Here is a 19,554-nt window from a genome sequence, read left to right on the forward strand (position 1 = left end):
GAATAAATGAACGGAGCAGTGAGTGAACGAGCAAATGACTAGACGGACAAATAAATGAAGAGAGGAATGACTAAAAGAACGAACGGACGAGGTAATGTACAAACGAGTGAATGAATAAATGAGCGAGTGAACGAATGAAAAGGTGACTGGACAAATGAAGAGATGAATGAGAAAATGAATGAGAGAACAAACAAGCAAATGAATGAACAGGTGAACGGATGACTAAATGGACAAAGGAGCAAACCGAGAGAACGAATAAATAAATGAAGGAACAAATTAGCTGAGAAATGAATGAACAAATGAAGAGAGAAATGCATGAATGAGGGAGCAAATGAATAAATAAAATGAATGAATGAATGAACAGCTGAACGAACAAATGAAATGACCATACAAATGAGTGAACAAACAAACCAATGAATGAATGAACGAATAAATGCGAGAAAGAACAAGTGTATGAATAACTGAATTCAGTGCCAAATGAATGGCCGAATGACAGGATGAATGAGAGAACTGAGAGGCAAATGAGTGAACAAATGACTGAACGAGTGAACTGACGAACGGACAAACAAAGAAATGAATGAGTGAAGGAGTGAACACATCAATAAAAGGAATGAACAGATGAACACAGACGAATGAATGCACGAATGAGTGGAGGACTGAATAGATGTATGAGTGAATGAACCAATGGGTTGACAAATGGGCAAATGAAAGAAGAGAGCCAAACAGACGGGGTAGAAAGGAGCAGGGAGAAAAGGAGGAAGGAAAGAGCAAGGCTGAACAAGGCAATGAAAGGAAGGACAAGTGTGGGGGAGAGGTGGAGAAACAGGGCAGGTGGCTGGCGGGGCCAGGTCCTCACTTCTCCTTTTCCTCGTTCCCCCCTTCCTCTGGTAGATGGCGGCCGTCCTCAATGGCATCACGCGGCTCTTCCTGCCCGTCATGGGCGCCCTGTCGGGGGACGGGGCCTGCTCAGGCCTGGCCCCCTGGTACTTCCTGGTCGGCCTTCGTCTTGTCACCCTCTTCTTCGCCCATGGGCCCTGGGACAGCGTCCAGACTGACCTGGTGTGTAATTGGACGACGGAGCCGACCGGGACCCAGGTCTTCTGCACTGCCCTGTGCTACAGCCAGCGCTTCCCTGTGCCCCTCACCAGCATCTGGGCCTTGGCCTTCATTGCCTCCCTCTTCACCATCGGCTTCATGCAGCTGGTGAAGACCTGGGGCATCCCGCCCCAGGACAAGGAAGAGGGCAATGCCACCAATACGGCCGCCACAGCCACCACAGCAGCTGCTGAGCCCTTGCTGAGGCGCCGGTCCAAGATGACCACCAGCGGAGTGGGGGTGATGGACAATGGGACATGGGTGTATAAGGGGAATGATGCCCAATATGAGCTATTGGGGGGATCCAAGATGGCCGCTGGCACCCATGGAGCCAAAGAGAGGGAGGTGGAGCATGAACTGAAGGGCATGGGCAAGATGGCAGACAGGGTGGTGGAGACCAAGATGACCAACCGTGTGGCGTTGGAGATGGATGACATGGCCGCCACACCTGATGCCAAGATGGCCGTCTGGCCTTCTGGGGAGGCCAACGCTCTGCTTCTTGAACAAGCCGAGAGCTCCTTGGCCAATGATGACCCGCTCCTTCCTCCAGCCAACATGGCTGCTGGCCTCAATGGCCCCAAAATGGCCACAAAGGCCCCTTGGGGCACCTCTGAGCTTGCCGCCAGTTCCCACCGGGCTCTTCACAATATGGCCACCGGGTCCTCTGTCTCACTCAGCATGGCTGCCAGTACTTCCTGGCAGGCACCCAACATGACCGCCAATCCCCACAGGGTCGTACCCAACATGGCCACCAATGCACCTGTTGCCACGCCCAACATGGCCATCAACCCTCTCAGGGGCCTACCCAACATGGCCGCCAACCCCTCCACTGCCATGCTGTACAGGGCCAATGGCCCTTCCAACATGGCTCCCCACCACAATATGGCCACCCACCCATACTTGGCAGGCCATGCCCCACACATCATGGTTGCCGGTGCCCACCGGGCCCTGCCTGCCGTGGACACCAGCCCCAGCCGAGCCTTCCTCCACATGGCTGCTGGCCACCCGCTTGTCTACCACAACATGGCTGCTCACCACCCCCCAGCCGCCCTCAACATAGCTGCCCCCGCGCCTGCTCCATGTCAGCCTGACAACATGGCCACCGCCCTGACCCCGCCTCCAGGTGCCGGGCCAACGCTGGGCTCGGGCCTGGTGGGGATGCAGCGCTGGCGGCCGGTTGCCTTCGGACTCATTGTGGGCTTGGTCCTGGGGGCTGAGGTGGCCTTCGTGTGGGCCCTGGTGGCCCTCCAGTTGCCCCCCCTGGGGGGGCCAGGGCTGTTCACCTGCTACCCCGGTGCCCCCAACTGCCCCCCAGTGCTGGCCTGTGCCCTCGCTGGCCGTCCCGACAAGCTCTTAGCGCTGAGCACCCTCGTGGTCACCGCCTGTGTCAACATGTCTGCCTGCCTTACCTACGGCCTGCTCCGCGTGCCTGCCCCCTGCTGCCGGGACAGGGGGGCAGATGAGGGGGGCACCAGGGGGCAGCCGGGGGGCACCGAGGCCAGAGAGGATGCGGAAGGGGGCTGCAGGGCAGTTTTGGTGGGCAGTGGGGGGCAGATGGGCTACTGTGAGGAGCATTTGGGAGGATGTGAGGGACATTTAGGAGGTCACGGGGCAGTTTTGGATGGGGGCAGGGGGCAGATAGGATGTGAGGACTACATAGGGGGCCATGGGAATGTTTTTGGGGCTGGTGCGGGGCATATATGCAACTGTGAGGGGCATTTGGTAGGGTGTAAGGAGTATTTAGGGTGCCATGGGGCAGTTCTGGGTTGTGGTGGGGGACAGAAAGGAAGCTGTCAGGGGCATTTGGGAGGCTGCAAGGGGTATTTAGGAGGCCACAGGGCAGTTCTGGGGGGCAGCAGGGGGCAGATAGGGTGTGATGGGTACATAGGAGGTCATGGGGATGCTTTGGGTGCTAGTAGTGGGCAGACAGGAGGGTGTGAGGGGTACATAGGAGGCCACAGGGCAGTTCTGGGGTGCAGCGGGGAGCAGATAGGAGGATGTAAGGGGCATTTGGGAGGGTGTAAGGGGCAGATATGGGGCAGTGGGGCAGTTCTGGGGGGCAGCAGGGGACAGACCGGAGGGTCTTTGGGGCACATAGGGGGCAGCAGAGAGCAATTAGGAGGGTTGAAAGGGCACCTAGGGGGCAGCGGGGTAGCTCTTGGGGGCAGCCAGGGGCAGATAGAGGGGGTGGGAGGGGAACGCAGGGCACTGGGTGTGAGCAGCAGGCTCCCAGTTACCCAGGTATCTGGGCAGAGGGTGTGTGTGGAGGGGGTGGAGCCAGAGAGGCAAATAAATTAATATTTATGCAAATGTCTTGGGCCTACTTTTCATTCCTCTAATGGAGCTGGGAGGGAGGTGGGGGGGGGAGGGGGGGAAACAGGGCATCTTCAAGAGACCCATTCAAGATGGCTGCCAGAAATGACCAAAGAGATGGGTCTAAGATTCATAGATTCATAGATGTTAGGGTCGGAAGGGACCTCAATAGATCATCGAGTCCGACCCCCTGCATAAGCAGGAAAGAGTGCTGGGTCTAGATGACCCCAGCTAGATACTCGTCTAACCTCCTCTTGAAGACCCCCAGGGTAGGGGAGAGCACCACCTCCCTTGGGAACCCGTTCCAGACCTTGGCCACTCGAACTGGGAAGAAGTTCTTCCTAATGTCCAGTCTAAATCTGCTCTCTGCTAGCTTGTGGCCATTGTTTCTTGTAACCCCCGGGGGCGCCTTGGTGAATAAATCCTCACCAATTCCCTTCTGTGCCCGTGATGAACTTATAGGCAGCCACAAGGTCGCCTCTCAACCTTCTCCTGCAGAGGCTGAAAAGGTCCAGTTTCTCTAGTCTCTCCTCGTAGGGCTTGGTCTGCAGGCCCTTAACCATACGAGTGGCCCTTCTCTGGACCCTCTCCAGGTTATTCGCATCCCTCTTGAAGTGTGGCGCCCAGAATTGCACGCAGTACTCCAACTGCGGTCTGAGCAGCGCCCGATAGAGGGGAAGTATCACCTCCTTGGACCTATTCGTCATGCATCTGCTGATGCACGATAAAGTGCCATTGGCTTTTCTGATGGCTTCGTCACACTGCCGGCTCATGTTCATCTTGGAGTCCACTAGGACTCCAAGATCCCTTTCCACCTCTGTGCCACCCAGCAGGTCATTCCCTAGGCTGTAGGTGTGCTGGACATTTTTCCTCCCTAGGTGCAGCACTTTGCATTTCTCCTTGTTGAACTGCATCCTGTTGTTTTCTGCCCACTTGTCCAACCTGCCCAGGTCTGCCTGCAGCTGTTCCCTGCCCTCCGGCGTGTCCACTTCTCCCCATAGCTTTGTGTCATCTGCAAACTTGGACAGAGTACACTTCACTCCCACGTCCAAGTCACTGATGAAGACATTAAAGAGTATCGGTCCCAGGACCGAGCCCTGCGGGACCCCACTGCCCACACCCTTCCAGGTCGAGACCGACCCATCCACCACGACTCTCTGGGTGCGGCCCTCTAGCCAATTTGCCACCCACCGGACTGTGCAGTCATCCCAGTCACAGCCTCTTAACTTGTTCACCAGTATGGGGTGGGATACCGTATCGAAGGCCTTCCTGAAGTCTAAGTAAACGACGTTAACCCCTCCTCCTGCGTCCAGGCGTTTCGTAACCTGGTCATAAAGAGAGACTAGACTGGTCAGGCACGATCTGCCTGCTACGAACCCGATGCTAAGATGACCTCCAGAAATGATCCAGGAGGTGGATCCAAGATGGCCACCAGAAATGAGCGAAGGGCTGGATCCAAGTTGGCTGCTCCCATCCTGCTGAGTTGGCTCTTCCAAGATGGCCGCCCTGCCCCACCCCAGTGAGGTTGCCTATCCCAACTGGCTGCCTCACCCCACCCTGGTGAGCTGGCCTATCTATGGTGGCTGCCCTGGCTTGTTGAGCTGGTCCATCCAAGGTGGCTGCTTCTCCCCACACTGTTGAGCTGGCCTATCCAAGATGGCTGCCTCGCCCCAGTGAGCTGGCCCATCCAAGATGAAATGCTTCTCGGATTGGCCATCCTAACCCAAAGGGGCAGCCATATTGGCTCGGACTAACCTGATCACCTGAGTGTGGGTGCCCATGTTGGAGACCCCCCATCAGCTGCAGCCTCCATCTTGAATGGACGCAAGCGGCCATATTGGGTTCCGTGGCTGGCCACACCTGGGGGCTATCCTGGCTTTCTAGAGGGCGGGGATGGAGCAGGCGTCTGGAACTCACGCTGCTGCAGCCCAGGCCGCCAGCCACCCTTCCCTGCGTGCGGCGGCCATGTTGGACTCATGCTGCCACGGCCCAGGTTGCTGTCCTCCCTTCCTCAGACGTGGCGGCCATCTTGGATTCACGCTGCCACGGCCCAGGATGCTCTTCCCTGCTGCGGATGCAGCGGCCATCCTGGATTCACATCGCTCCGACCCAGGCTGCCGTCCTCCCTTCCCTGCGTGCAGCGGCCATCTTGGATCCACTAGGTATCCCAGAGTCACCTGGACTTACCTTGTGTCAAGGAGCTGTAGGCAAGTCATACGATGATGCACATGAGATAAGCCCTTAATTAAGAGTTTATGCAAAGCCCAATGAATCCCAATAGAAGCATCTCGTTCCACCCATCCCTCAGGACACCGGGGCTCTCTGAGGGCCCGGGACGCGGGGAGCCTGGGCTCTCTGCGGAGGGGAGGGCAGGGAGGGGGCATGGCCATGCGGGGTGGGGGATTCTGGGAGTCGGGACGCCTGGGCTCCCTCATGCGGCTGCAGGGGCTGGTGGATTAGCAGGGGTGGGCCAGGGCACCTGCACTCCCTGCGTGTCTCTCCCCACCCTGGCAAGCCGCACCCATCCTGGCAGCCGGGACCGGGGCGGCTCCGCGTCACCGCAGCGGCCCAGGAAGGGCGGGGGAGGCGGGGTTGGGTGATGCGCAGCCTCGTTAATCATGTGGCCTAATTGCTTTTCATTAGCAACTGCTTCCTTGACACCTCAGCTCGGGCCTGGACCTGGGGAAAAAGAAGGGAAAACCCGCCCCCCGCCAGACACCCAGGGCCTCTGGGGTGGGGGTGCCTGGACACCTGGGTCCCCTGGAGCAGGGGGGTGCAGGGGGTTCTGGGAGCCCGGACGCCTGGGTTCTTGGGGGGGTGGGGGGTGGCAGCAGGGAGCCCAGACGCCTGGGCTCTCGGGGATGGGGAGCTGAGAGCAGGGGGTTCTGGGAGCCCGCCCTCCTGGGAAGAACCCCAAGGCTCACCTTGCTTGATCCTAGTCGCTGCCCCACCCGTGGGAGGCCTGCCCAGATGCCTGGGTCCCCTCCCATCCTCTCCCGGGATCCGGGAAGCTGGGACCTGCTTCCTACTGGGCCTCGGGATTTCCCCTCCACCGCAGGGGCCCGGCCTGGCCCCAATATCTACCTCCCCCGTGGCCCCGCGGTTGTCCAGACGTGCAGAGCTGCCAGGGTGATGGGGCCAGGAGTCTGACACCTCCGCAGGTACGTGGCACCACAGGGGAAGGCGGGGGGGCACACAAAACACCGGGCACAGCCAGGTCTCCACCTGGGGCTCCCTATAGCACCCAGTGCCCCCTATATTTGGGAGGGAGTCAGTAATGAACCTGGCACCTCCTGATATCCACCTGGAGGGGTCCTATGGCACCTAGTGCACCCCATATTTGCCTGGGGGGAATCTGATAGGACCTGGCATCCACCTGGGGGGGGCTCTATAGCGCCTGGTGCTCCCTATACTTGTCTGGGGGTTCTATATGCAGCCTGACACCCCCTGAGATCAAGCTGGGGGTTCCATATAGCACCTGGTACCCCCTATATTTACCTGGGGGGGTCTGTACAGGACCTGGAATCCATCTGGGGGGTCCCTAGAGCACCTGGTGCATCCTATATATGCTGGAGAGGGGGCCTGGCACTCCCTGAGATCAACTTGAGGGGGTCCCTATAGTGAGTGATACCCTCTATATTTGCCTGGGCAGGCTCTGTACAGACCCTGGGACCCCCACAATATCCAATTGGGGGTCCCTATAGCTCCTGCTACCCCTACCTTTGCTGGAAGGGTCTCTATAATGCTTGATACCCCCTATATTTGCTAGGGGGGTCTATATAGAGCCTGGTGTCATGCACCCTCAACCGGGGGGGGGGGTTGTACAGCCCCCAGTCCATCGTGATCTCGGTCTGGGGGTCCCTATAACACCTGGCACCCCCACTCTCCCTGCCTAGGAGTGGGGAGGGGTCATGTCCAGCACCCTGACCTGGCTCTTCTCTCTCAGAGATGTCGGTGGTGGTGGAGTCGGTGGTGGAGTTTCTCCACCCAGTGCTGCACGTCTTGCAGGGCACCCGGGGGCCACCCAGCGTCCGGCACTGGTACCTCCTGCTGGGCCTGCGCCTCATGGCCATGTTCTTTGCCCGCGGGGCCTGGCGCACCCTGCGCCATGACCTGGCCTGCGCCTGGACTGCCGCGGTGCCCAATGAGCAGGAGGAGCAGGCTGAGGCCCTGCGCCGCTTCTGCAAGGTCGTCTGCTACAACCGGCACTTCCACAATGCCATCACCCCCACCTGGGGCCTTTCCTTCCTCCTCGCCCTCATCCCCATCACCATCATCCGTTCCCTGTACCCCACAGACGGCGAGGAGCGGGACAGGGAGGGGAGGCATCACCGGAGAGAGGTATCCAATATGGCCGCCAGCCATAGCTGCAGGGAGGGATCTAATATGGCTGCCGAGCGGCACCTGGGAGAACATTCCAATATGGCCGACAGGAGCTGTGGCCATGAGGATTGCAATATGGCTGCCAGGCACGGCTGCAGCCAGGGATCCAATATGGCTGCCGGGAGCTGCTGCATTGAGGGATCCAAAATGGCTGCCGGGCAGTGCCTAAAAGAGGTCTCCAATATGGCCTGGAATGAGGGATACAATACGGCTGCCAGCGGCTGCTGCAGTACAGGCTCCAAGATGGCCACGGAGGGGGCCCCCAGTGATGTTCCCAACGTGGCCAGGATGCACTTCCTTCAGGACCCCAACATGGCTGCCCGGCGCCGCCTTCCTGACAAATCCAACATGGTCGCCAAGTGTTGCCTGGGGAACAGCTGCGGTACAGCCGCCAACATGGCCACTGGCGAGGATGGCAATGTGATGTACGTGTGGCTGTCGGAGGAGGAATCCAAGATGGCCACCAGGCATTGGTGGGGGAAAGGAACCAACATGGCCACCATGCCGGTGGAGGACACCAACATGGCAACTACCATGGTACCCACAGCCAAGATGGCTGCCCCGGCAACTGCCCATGCCCACCACAAGACCCGGCTGCCATCTTGGTTGGCTGCCATCTTGGCAGCCTGCACTGGGGCCCTGGTGGCCAGCGAGACCTGGTTACTATGGGACCTGATTGCCCAACAACTGCCAACGGTGGCTGGCCCCGCCTTCTGGTGCCACCCCCAGTTCCAGGCCTGCCCCGCGGCCCTTCCCTGTGCTTTGATGGGCTACGCCGACAAGCGCCTGGCCATCGGCATCTTGGCGCTCTCGGCCTGTGTCAACATCCTCGTCGCCGCTGGTTACGGCATCCATTGGCTGGGCCAGGCCTGCTGCTGTGGGCGACAGGTGGCTCGGAGGGGTGGGGCTAGGGTGCAGGAGGTGGAGCTGAGGGAGAAGAGGCGGGAAAGTGAAGGGGGCAGAGCCGTGTCCTGCTAGGCCGCTATCTTAGTGGGAGGGGCTAAGATGGCCCCCTACTCCCTTCCCCATTTTGGATTCCCATGGCAACCATGGTGGTGTCCGCCATCTTGGATATGGCTGCCTAGAGGGGAGTGGGTGGGTATCTTGGTTCTCTGCCCTATTGGCCAGTGGGACTGGCCAGCCATCTTGAGTACGCAGCCATTTTGGTTCTTCCAGTTGGGCTGCCATATTGGAGCTGAGAGGCTGATTCAGCCCACTGGTCATGGACTGGCAGCCATTTTGGACTCACCCACCTCATGGGGAGGGGGGTGGGGCAGCCATCTTGGATTCTGGTCACAACCGAGTGGCCATGTTGGCCTCCTACACCCATCTGGATGGGAGCAGCCATTGTGGGTGTTCCCGATTGGGCATGTGCTGGTGGCTATATTGTACTCATCCAGCCATCTTGGATTTGCCACACAGCCACGAGATGTCTACCATCTTGGGTTCTGCCAATGCATACGGTCGCCATCTTGGATTTTACCAACCCACTGAATACAAGAGGGGAGGGGTGCCATCATTGATTCACTGCATGGCTGTCATTTATACACCGTCTTGGTTTTTACCTACATGCATAGCCAGGGCCGCCATCTTGGATTTTACCAGTTGACTGGCATGGGAGCAATAGTCTTTGAGTTAACCAAGTGATGGCACTGGGGGCTGCCATCTTGGATTCTACCAAACAATGGCATCAGAGACGCAATCTTGGCTTCTGCCAATCAAGTGCATTGGCTGTCTCCATCTAGGGATGTACCAACCAACGGCTCCAGACCCTCTATCTTGGATTCTACCAGCCAACTGCACCGGGAGTCCCCATCTTGGATGCAGCCAATGGCTTTCCAATGAAAAGGAGTCTTGGGGGGGGGGGGGCAGGTTTCACCTGGAAATCATTGATGTGGCCCCCCACAATTCATCTGGTTTGGGACAAAAAGAGAGAAAGCCAATTTCAAGAGTAGAAGAAGGAACCTTGACCTCAGAGACGGGGCTTTGGGCGGGGATAATGCTGCTGCTGCTGCTGCAAGTATCATTGCTACTACCAGTGCTTGAGTTAGCGTGCGAGAAGGAGTCACTACAGCCATAATGACCATAGCTAACACGAGGACGATGATAGTCACGATTCATAGATTGTAACATGGTAACGGTCACGAAGACCATAGCAATAGAGTAATAGGTGTAAGAAATGCTGATGCTAATGAATTACCATTGGTAACGAACTTTCTACAACAAGAGACTGCCTCTTGGCTTTTCTTTGGGAAAAAGAGGGGGCTGGAGGCCTGGACACCAGGGCTGTCTGGGGTGTGTGTGGGGTGGGGGTGGGACTAGGGGGGTTGGGGTCTGGGGTGTATGGGGCTACGGGGTTCGGGAGCACAGACACCTGGCTTCTCCTGTGTCACGCGTGACAGGGCAGAGTCCTCAGATTTGCTACCCTGAAACCCGCCTCCGCCACCAATTAACAGGGATCTAATTAATTAGCTTTCACCTTCCTCCTGCCTGCGGAGGTGGATGGAAGAAGTCAGCTTTGGGGAGGGGGGGGGCAGAGCTTGCACGGACACCTGGGTTCTGGGGGGGGGTGGGGTGACAGCGGGGTGGGCCTGGGAGCCCGGACCCCTGGGTTCCTTTCTCCTCCCCCCCAGGTATTCATGGGGGCAGAGGCAGCTGAGTCACACGGAAAGGAGGCCAGGCATCCGGGTGCGTCTCCTGGGGAGAAGGAGACAGGGAGGAAACAAGCCCAGGGCCTGGGCGCGGGGCAGAGGCATCCAGGCATGCCAGGAATGAGGAAAGGGGTGTGGACCAGTGTGACCTGGGCTGCGGGGCGGGACTGGGGGGGCACCGCTGTGGGGGCTGCGGTCAAGTGTGAGGGCACTGCTGTGGGGGGCTGTGGGTCAGGAGTGGGGGGCACTGCTGTTGGGGCTGCAGTCAGGAGTGGGGGGCACTGCTGTAGGGGGCTGTGGGTCGGGAGTGGGGGCATCGCCGTGGGGGGGGGCTGTGGGTCGGGAGTGGGGGGGCACTGCTGTTGGGGCTGCAGTCAGGAGTGAAGACACTACTGTAGGGGGCTGCGGTCAGGAGTGGGGGGCACTGCTGTTGGGGCTGCAGTCAGGAGTGAGGACACTACTGCGGGGGGCTGCGGTCAGGAGTGGGGGGCACTGCTGTGGGTCAGGAGTGGGGGCATTGCCGTGGGGGGGGCTGTGGGTCAGGAGTGGGGGGGTACTGCTGTTGGGGCTGCAGTCAGGAGTGGGGACACTACTGTGGGGGCTGCGGTCAGGAGTGGGGGGCACCGCTGTGGGGGCTGCGGTCAAGTGTGAGGGCACTGCTGTGGGGGGCTGTGGGTCAGGAGTGGGGGGCACTGCTGTTGGGGCTGCAGTCAGGAGTGGGGACACTACTGCGGGGGGCTGTGGTCAGGAGTGGGGGGCACCGCTGTGGGGGCTGCGGTCAGGAGTGGGGGGAGTGCTCTGTGGGGGCTGCGGGTAGAGAGTGGGAGCACTGCTGTGGGGGTTTTCACACCACTACTCACCACACAAGGAAGCTGAGCCCAGGCGTCCAGGTGCCCCCTTCACCTACCCCAGAGCCAACTGGTTCCTAAAGGGAGCTGGAACTGGGACCAACTATCTGCCCCCCGTCCCACTCTCTGCCCCCAAATCCCCGGATTTCCCCCCAAAACACTTAGAACCCCCTGCCCCCACTCTGCTCGCCAGGGCGGCCTGGGGGAAAACTAGGACCAATGGCCACAAGCTCCTGGAAGGCCGTTTTGGGCTGGACATTAGGAGAAACTTCTTCAGTCAGCGCGTCCAGACTGCAACAGGCTCCGCGCAGAGGTGGTGCACCCACCTCCCCAGAGGTCTTCAAGAGGAGACGGGCCGGGCACCCGGGGGCGTCGGCTGACCCCAGCCGACTTCCCTGCTCACGCGGGGGCTGGGCCCGCCGATCCTTTGTGGTCCCTTCCCGCCCGCCGATTCTGTTTCTATGAAAACCTTCCAATACTGCCCCAAAAGGCCCCTTTCTGCCTGGACACAAACTGGAGGGGAGGTGGGGGGGTGCGGGTCACTTCCTGCCAGGCCTGCGGGCCTTTGAGGGAAGGATCAGGGGTCTTGGGGAAGGGAACCGAAACAGGTGTTTTCTGGAAGTTGGGTTTACTGGCCAGGGAGAAGGAGGAGGCGTTGGGGCGGGGGGAGGGAGAGGGGTGCACAGAGGAATGGAGGCGTGGATGGGGGCAGGAAGCAGTCCCGGCGTGGATTGAAGGGGTACATGGATGGAGGGATGGGTCCAGAGATGGATGGAGCAGGTCTGTGGGGATGGATGAAGGCATGGAGGAAGGGGTGCATGCAGTAGGGGTGGATACATAGGTAGATAGATTGATGGATCAATCAATCAGGTACATGGGATGGATGGACGGACGGACAAATAAATAGGAATCTGCGGGGGTGGATGGAGTGCGGCATGGATGCACAGACACCTCTACGGGTGGATGGACGGACAAGCAGACAGATGGCTGAGTGGAGAAGACGCATGGAAGGACAGAGCCGTGGCTGGACAGCTGGACGACTGGGTGGAGGGAAGAGGCCTGGGGTGTGTAGCCAGGCACAGGTGAACGGATGGACAGTTAGGTAGGTGTGGATGGAGGGAGGGATAGATAAAGGGGAACGGGTGGATGGAGGGATGGTAGTGCTGGTGTCCGAGGAGGGGGGTGTTTGTGGGAGCGGATGGACAGAAGGATGGACAGATGGAGACAAGGAGATGCGCAGGTCCGGGGCAGGAAGAAAGAGCAAAAGTCTTTGGGAGAAGAGAGAGACAGATAGATGGACAGACCGGCAGAGCTGGTATATGGCCTGCGTGGGTGAATGCATGCACAGACAAGTGGACCGGAGCAAGGATGGCAGACAGAGAGTATCATGAGACATGGAGCAACGGGGTGGATGGAGGCAGGGCAGAGGGTGCAAGGGGGCAGGGGTCAGCACAGGCAAGGACGGACACGGGGAGAGGGAAGGGCTGGAGCCCGGACGCCTCGGCCCTCTGGGGCGGGGGAGTGCGGACGCCTGGCTCCTCTGGTTTCTAGCTCAGATCCTTTTTTATTAAATACTTCAAAAAATATATCTATATCTCTCTGCACCTCTGTGCAGCAGCCAGCGAATAGAAAAACACAACCACAAACCACAGCGCCATTGTTATGGAGACCCCAACTGCCAGGCTGCGGGCGCTGCGCGGGTTGGGACCGAGCGGCACCACTGCGGGGGGCTGCGGTCAGGAGTGGGGGGCAGTGGGGCAGGAGTGGGGGGCACTGCTGCGGGGGCTACGGTCAGGAGTGGGAGGCAGTGGGGCGGGAGTGGGGGGCACTGCTGCGGGGGCTGCGGTCAGGAGTGGGAGGCAGTGGGGCGGGAGTGGGGGGCACTGCTGCGGGGGCTGCGGTCAGGAGTGGGGGCAGTGGGGCAGGAGTGGGGGGCACTGCTGCGGGGGCTACGGTCAGGAGTGGGGGGCAGTGGGGCGGGAGTGGGGGGCACTGCTGCAGGGGCTGCGGTCAGGAGTGGGGGGCAGTGGGGGGCACTGCTGCGGGGGCTGCGGTCAGGAGTGGGAGGCAGTGGGGCGGGAGTGGGGGGCACTGCTGCGGGGGCTGCGGTCAGGAGTGGGGGCAGTGGGGCAGGAGTGGGGGGCACTGCTGCGGGGGCTACGGTCAGGAGTGGGGGGCAGTGGGGCGGGAGTGGGGGGCACTGCTGCAGGGGCTGCGGTCAGGAGTGGGGGGCAGTGGGGGGCACTGCTGCGGGGGCTGCGGTCAGGAGTGGGGGCAGTGGGGCAGGAGTGGGGGGCACTGCTGCGGGGGCTACGGTCAGGAGTGGGGGGCAGTGGGGCGGGAGTGGGGGGCACTGCTGCAGGGGCTGCGGTCAGGAGTGGGGGGCAGTGGGGGGCACTGCTGCGGGGGCTACGGTCACGAGTGGGGGGCAGTGGGGCGGGAGTGGGGGGCACTGCTGTGGGGGCTGCGGTCAGGAGTGGGGGGCAGTGGGGCGGGAGTGGGGGGCACTGCTGTGGGGGCTGCGGTCAGGAGTGGGGGGCAGTGGGGCGGGAGTGGGGGGCACTGCTGTGGGGGCTGCGGTCAGGAGTGGGGGGCAGTGGGGCGGGAGTGGGGGGCACTGCTGCGGGGGTGCGGCCAGGAGCGAGGGGCAGTGGGGCGGGAGTGGGGGGCACTGCTGCGGGGGCTGCGGTCAGGAGTGGGGGGCAGTGGGGGGCACTGCTGCGGGGGCTACGGTCAGGAGTGGGGGGCAGTGGGGGGCACTGCTGCGGGGGCTACGGTCAGGAGTGGGGGGCAGTGGGGGGCACTGCTGCGGGGGCTACGGTCAGGAGTGGGGGGCAGTGGGGGGCACTGCTGCGGGGGCTACGGTCAGGAGTGGGGGGCAGTGGGGCGGGAGTGGGGGGCACTGCTGTGGGGGCTGCGGTCAGGAGTGGGGGGCAGTGGAGGGCACTGCTGCGGGGGCTGCGGTCAGGAGTGGGGGGCAGTGGGGCGGGAGTGGGGGCTGCGGTCAGGAGTGGGGGGCAGTGGGGGGCACTGCTGCGGGGGCTGCGGTCAGGAGTGGGGGGCAGTGGGGCGGGAGTGGGGGCTGCGGTCAGGAGTGGGGGGCAGTGGGGCGGGAGTGGGGGGCACTGCTGTGGGGGCTGCGGTCAGGAGTGGGGGGCAGTGGGGCGGGAGTGGGGGGCACTGCTGTGGGGGCTGCGGTCAGGAGTGGGGGGCAGTGGGGCGGGAGTGGGGGGCACTGCTGTGGGGGCTGCGGTCAGGAGTGGGGGGCAGTGGGGCGGGAGTGGGGGCTGCCGGTCAGGAGTGGGGGGCAGTGGGGCGGGAGTGGGGGGCACTGCTGCGGGGGTGCGGCCAGGAGCGAGGGGCACCGGCAGCTGGCTTAGCACCACCTGTTAACGCCCTCCCGGGTGCCTGGCCCCCTCGCCCCCCTCGGCTAAGTCAGACCCCGGGAAAGGGGAAGGAGAAGCAGCCGCAGGCACAGCCCCGCCCCCAGCTAAACAGGGGGCAGGGCTTTTTCCAAGCCCCTCCCCCAGGCACAGCAGCGGTTGGCCTACACAAGGAGTGGAGCCTGCACTGGAGGCGGGGCCTCCACCGGGGGCGGAGCCTCCACCGGGGGCGGAGCCGGCAACCCCCCATCTCCGTCTGGCATGGATGCTGCGCTCCCATTGGCTGCTCCCAGCAGGGGCGTGGCCTCCTCAGCAGGCCCCACCTCAGAGGTTGCCGGGGGCAACTCCTGCATGGCCACCTCGGCCGATGGGCCGCGCGCCTTGAAGGTGCTCAGGGCCGGGCCCGGCTCCAGCCCCACCCCTGCCTGAAGGTCCGTCCCCTGCTCAGCTCCGCCCCCAGCCCCGCCCTCCTCAGGCAGTGGGACTGGCCCCGCCCACTGCTGCCCCGTGAAGCTGGTGGAGCCCGAGCGCTGCTGCCGCCGCCAGCACAAGGCAGCAGCCAATAGGACAAGGGCGAGCAGCACAACCACCACCACCACGGGGAGCACCCAGGACGGGCTCCGGGAAGCATGGGGACTCGCCAAGGTAACGCCAACAGTCGCCGGCGCTGGCCTCAGCGACATCCCTCCAAGATGGCCGCCAGTGGTGGAGGTCATGGTCGGCATCATGGTGCTCGGCATCTTGGCCTTGCCCTTGCCCTTGCCAACTGGGCTGGTGCTCCCGGTTGCCACTGTGGTGGTGGCAGCCATCGTGGAAGAGCTCCCGCCATCGCTCAACGGCTTGTGGGTAGAGCTCACTGGCGCCATCTTAGTTTGCTCCCCTGGGGTCGAGGTCGAGGTGGCCATCTTGGACCTGGTCATGGTAGCCATTGTCGGAGTGCCTTCGGGCCTGTGAGGTTTCTGGGTAGAGTTGGTTTTGTTGTCTGCCCCCTTCAAGTCCACTTCCTGGGGCAATGTGCGGATGGTCATCTTGGTCGAGGTCAGGTAGGTGGAGAGCTTGGATTGGTTGGCCGTAGGAGATTCTTCGGGCGCTGTAGGAGCCCCCATGGCATCATGCGAAGGATTCTGGGTAGAGCTCTCTGGCGTCTGGGTTTCCTCCCAGAGTGACAACGGGGTTGAAGTGGAGCTGGGTATTGTGGAAGCAGGCCCGGCCGTGGGGGACGGAGACACGGTGGTCACGTTGGTGTTGTCGACCATCTTGGAAACCCCTGTGGAAGCAGGCAATGGATTCTGGGTAGGGCTCGAGTCCTCTGTCGCCATCTTGGTGCCCTCCACATCACTCGTCTCAGCGATCCTGGAGCTCTCAGTCTTGTTGACAGCGGACAGCACCGACATGCCACTCACCAGGGAAGAGAGGGCGGTGGCAATGATCACCATGGCGACAAGCATCATGGGACGGGTGGACCCAGCCATGGGAGCTGCGAGCAACTAGGATTGGCCGCTGGGGAACCTGGTCAGGGGGAGTAGAGAGATAGAGCGGCCCCTTCTGCCACTGGGGGCTCCATAGCGCCGTGCAGCCCTGTGTGCACCGGGGACGCTCTGGTCCCTCTTCCCTCCATCTCTGTGGTCTCCTAGCCCTGCCCCCGCTTTCTCCTCCTCCTGCTGTGGGTGCATGGGGTTCCCTACTCCTCCCCCAGCACTGCCCCTCGCTCCCAACCTGCACCCCCCATAGCAGTGCCCCTCCCTCCCAGCCCGCGGCCCCCGGGTAAGACTCCCACACCCTGAATTAACCCCCGTGGGGGAAGGGGGAGCTGACGAAAGGGAGAACTGGAAAGGAACCAACAGAGCAGGGGGAGGCAGGGCCCCAGCCCCGGGCCCCGCCCCCAACCTTCTTGCAGCTATGCGATGTCGTGGGAGGGGAAACTAACGGATAGGAGACACTCCCTGCCCCACCCAGCCAACCACTGCCTCTCACTCCAGGCCCGCAGCCCCCCCATAGCAGTGCCCCTCACTCCCAACCCGCAGCCCCCCCATAGCAGTGCCCCCCGCTCCCGACCCGCACAGTGGTGCTCCTCGCTCCTGACCCGCAGCCCCCCATAGTAGTGCTCTTCACTCCTGACCCGCAGCCCCCCATAGCAGTGCCTCGCACTCCTGACCCACGGCCCCACCTCCACAGTAGGGCCCATCACTCCTGTACCGCAGCCCCCCGCCACCGTGTGTCCCTCCCTCCCAAGCCATCATCCCACGGCTCCCACCATCGCGCTCCCTACCTCGTGGCCCGGGCAGGGGAGGGAGGTCCTCAATGATGGGCCCGGTGGAGGTCCGGGGGCCGGGGGGCCGTCTCCCGAGGTCTCCGTGCCCGGCGCTGCCTGCAACAGTTGCCCCACGATGGCAGAAGCAGGGTAGGTGTCGCAGAGCAGGGAGGGGCAGGAAGTGGTGCAAGGCCGAGTGGGCAGGAAGTGGTGTCCCGGGGTTGCTGGGAGAGGGGAGCTGTAGGTCGGGAGTGAGGGGCATCGCTGCAGGGGGGAATGCAGATTGGGAGTGAGGGGCTCTGCTATGGGGGCGGGAGGGGCACCCTGTTAGGCCCCTCGGCCCAGGCCTCCTCCCCCCCGCCGGAAGAAGGCACTGATGTCATCCAGGGTCACCTGGGGCTGGGGGCCCCACTCCTGCCCCTCTCTCTCCTGCTCCCCCTCTGGGAGGACCCAGGCGTCTGGGGGGGGTGCAGGAGGGGCCCAGGCGTCCAGGGGGGGTGCAGGAGGGGCCCAGGCATCCAGGGGGGGCGCAGGAGGGGCCCAGGCGTCCAGGGGGGGCGCAGGAGGGGCCCAGGCGTCCGGGGGTTCCTCACTGGCACTGCAGCCCTCTGGGGCAGGGCGGGGGCAGAGCTGGGGCAGGGGTGTGGGTGGGGATGGGGGTAGCTCCGCCCACAAGGCCCCGCCTCGGCGCCACACAGGAGGCGGGGGTGGCACCCCCCTGCCCCGCAGCAGCCATTCCAATAGGGCAGTGGCCATCACCATGGCGACAGCAGCCAATAGGGCCAGGGTGGCCATGACCAGAAGGCAGGGAGCACAGGGGGGTGGGGCCTGGGTGGGGGGCGGGGCCTGCATCAGGGGTCGAGCCAGGGTGGGCATCATCAGCAGGGGGCTGCAGGAGAGAGAGAGACGGGGTCAGTGTGGGGCACAGGGAGCGGGGGTTCTGGGGTGACTAGAAATTACTGGGGACACTGGGATAGACTGGGACGGGCACTAGGTTGAATGGGGTGTTACTGGGAGGCACTGGCACAACTGGTTGGGAGAACTGAATTGACTGGGAGGCACTGGGGTGACTTGGGAAGGGGTACTGAGGGGCACTAGGATGGACTGGGAGGGACTGGTTGGGGGTACTGGGGTGAGTGGGGGACACAGACTGGGATGGACTGCAAAGGATGTACTGGGGTGAGTGGGGGCTACTGGGAGGCACTTGTAGAGGGTACTGGGATGAGTGAGAGGCACTGGGGGTGACTGGGAGACACAATGACTTGGGAATACTGGGATGGAATAGAAGGAATTGGGTAGCGCTGGGCAGCACTGGGCTAAACTGGAAGGGGGTACTGGGGAGACTGGAGGTTACTGGGAACACTGGGAATACTGGGGCAGGTGGGTCATTAGTGGGAGGCACTGGAAAGGACTAGGAGGGAGTAATGGGATAACTGAAAGACACTTGGATAGACAAGAGGCACTGGGATGAATTGGAAGGGGGCACTGGGAGGGAGTACTTGGGTGTGTGGAGGTACTAGGATGACTGGGGGTTACTGGGGGGCACTGGAAAGGGGAACTGGGGTAAGTGGGGGCACAAATAAAATGACATAGGTGCACTAGGGTGACTGGACTTTACTGGGAGGGCCTGGCATGGGGTACTAGGGTGCCTGGAGATTACTGGGGAAACTGCGATAGGATTGGGAGGAAGCGAGATAGGGAGCTGGAGTGACTGGTTACTGGAACTGGGGGGGTGACACCGGGAGTGACTGGGGGCCATTGGGAGGGGTCCTGGAGGGGGGGGCGTACTCACCTCCGGCCTCTGGGCCAAGGCCAAGGTTGGGGGCAGCCTCCGGCTGGGACCAAAACGAGGCCGCGCCCAGCTACGCCTCCCCACTTCCTGCCCCAGGCGCCCACTTCCTATCCCCCGCCCCCGCTCCGGTGCCCGGAAGCCTGGGCTAGAAACTGAGGCTAACAAGGGAGGTGGCTAACAATGTGCCTGGGGAGGGAAGCGGAAAAACGCGCACACACCAGGCTGGGGGAGAGGGGGCTTGATGGGCGGAGCTTGAGCCACAGGGCTCAGCGATTGGCTGGGGGGGACAGGGACAATTCCGGGGGGGGGGGAAATGCATCGAGATGAGTCTTACCAGGGGTGAGCAGGCAGCGCCATCGAGGGAAACTGAGGCAGGCTGGGCGTGGGGGGGGCGAGGAAGAGATGTTAGAACATGGGACTCACTTGCACCCCCTTCCCTTGGTTTCCATGGCAGCAATCGTGGTTGGTAAAGCAGCCATCCCGGTCCATGCGGTGGCTATCTTGGTCCTTGTGGCAACCATCTTGGGTGGGGGGTCCTAGAAGCGGCCATCTTGGTCTCCATCTTGGTCTATACGTCAGCCTGCATCTTGGGCCCCCCATGGCACCCGGCTATGGGGAGAGGCCCAACATCCCACAGACGAGATCCAGGCTCCTCCCCTTGGCTCCAGGCCTTCATGCCCCCTCCCCGAGCCCTAAACCCTCTTGCTCCCCACCTGGCCCCGCCTCCAGAAGAGCCATAGCACCCCCCTCCCCCACTCGTGTAGACACACTAGGACTTAATCCAGATCAACTCCCTTAACGCAGATTAAAGCAAGACCAGGATGGAGAGGGGGCGGAG

General features: G+C 62.1%; 2 protein-coding genes across 3 annotated transcripts; one reads left to right on the plus strand and one right to left on the minus strand.

Annotated features, from left to right (window-relative positions):
• On the plus strand, positions 1 to 8,769 carry LOC132251471 (uncharacterized). Its single transcript, XM_059731298.1, has 4 exons — positions 1 to 91; positions 892 to 3,115; positions 5,424 to 5,570; positions 7,355 to 8,769. Exons 2-4 carry the CDS (start codon positions 892 to 894, stop codon positions 8,767 to 8,769), a joined length of 3,786 nt encoding a protein of 1,261 aa, XP_059587281.1. The 5' UTR covers positions 1 to 91.
• A 4,065-nt stretch (positions 8,770 to 12,834) lies between these two features.
• LOC102574111 (transmembrane protein C16orf54) lies at positions 12,835 to 19,470 on the minus strand. Of its 2 annotated transcripts, XM_059731460.1 has the most exons (4): positions 19,140 to 19,470; positions 16,943 to 17,188; positions 16,077 to 16,182; positions 12,835 to 15,940 (listed from the first exon to the last, which is right to left on the minus strand). In XM_059731460.1, exons 1-4 carry the CDS (start codon positions 19,314 to 19,316, stop codon positions 14,838 to 14,840), a joined length of 1,632 nt encoding a protein of 543 aa, XP_059587443.1. In that variant the 5' UTR covers positions 19,317 to 19,470; the 3' UTR covers positions 12,835 to 14,837. The 2 variants fall into 2 exon arrangements, with proteins under 2 accessions (XP_059587443.1, XP_059587444.1); XM_059731461.1 differs by lacking the exons at positions 12,835 to 15,940; positions 16,077 to 16,182 and having other exon boundaries at positions 17,106 to 17,813.
• Positions 19,471 to 19,554: the final 84 nt, after the last annotated feature.

This window comes from Alligator mississippiensis, chromosome 7 (genome assembly GCF_030867095.1).
Source record: "Alligator mississippiensis isolate rAllMis1 chromosome 7, rAllMis1, whole genome shotgun sequence".
Classification (NCBI taxonomy): Eukaryota; Metazoa; Chordata; order Crocodylia; family Alligatoridae; genus Alligator; species Alligator mississippiensis.

Bases quoted from the DNA above. Each gene is read 5' to 3' on its own strand.
- LOC102574111 (XM_059731460.1), bottom strand. From the start codon at position 19,316: ATGGGGGGCCCAAGATGCAGGCTGACGTATAGACCAAGATGGAGACCA. The intron at 16,183-16,942 runs GTAGGGAGCGCG...CCCCCTGACCAG, and splicing joins TCCCCTGCCCGGGCCACGAG to GTTCCCCAGCGGCCAATCCT. The intron at 15,941-16,076 runs GTGAGTGGCATG...CTGCTTCCACAG, and splicing joins CCACCGCCCTCTCTTCCCTG to GGGTTTCCAAGATGGTCGAC.
- LOC132251471 (XM_059731298.1), top strand. From the start codon at position 892: ATGGCGGCCGTCCTCAATGGCATCACGCGGCTCTTCCTGCCCGTCATG. The intron at 3,116-5,423 runs GTAAGGGGCAGA...TCCCTTCCTCAG, and splicing joins TAAGGGGCATTTGGGAGGGT to ACGTGGCGGCCATCTTGGAT. The intron at 5,571-7,354 runs GTATCCCAGAGT...CTTCTCTCTCAG, and splicing joins GGCCATCTTGGATCCACTAG to AGATGTCGGTGGTGGTGGAG.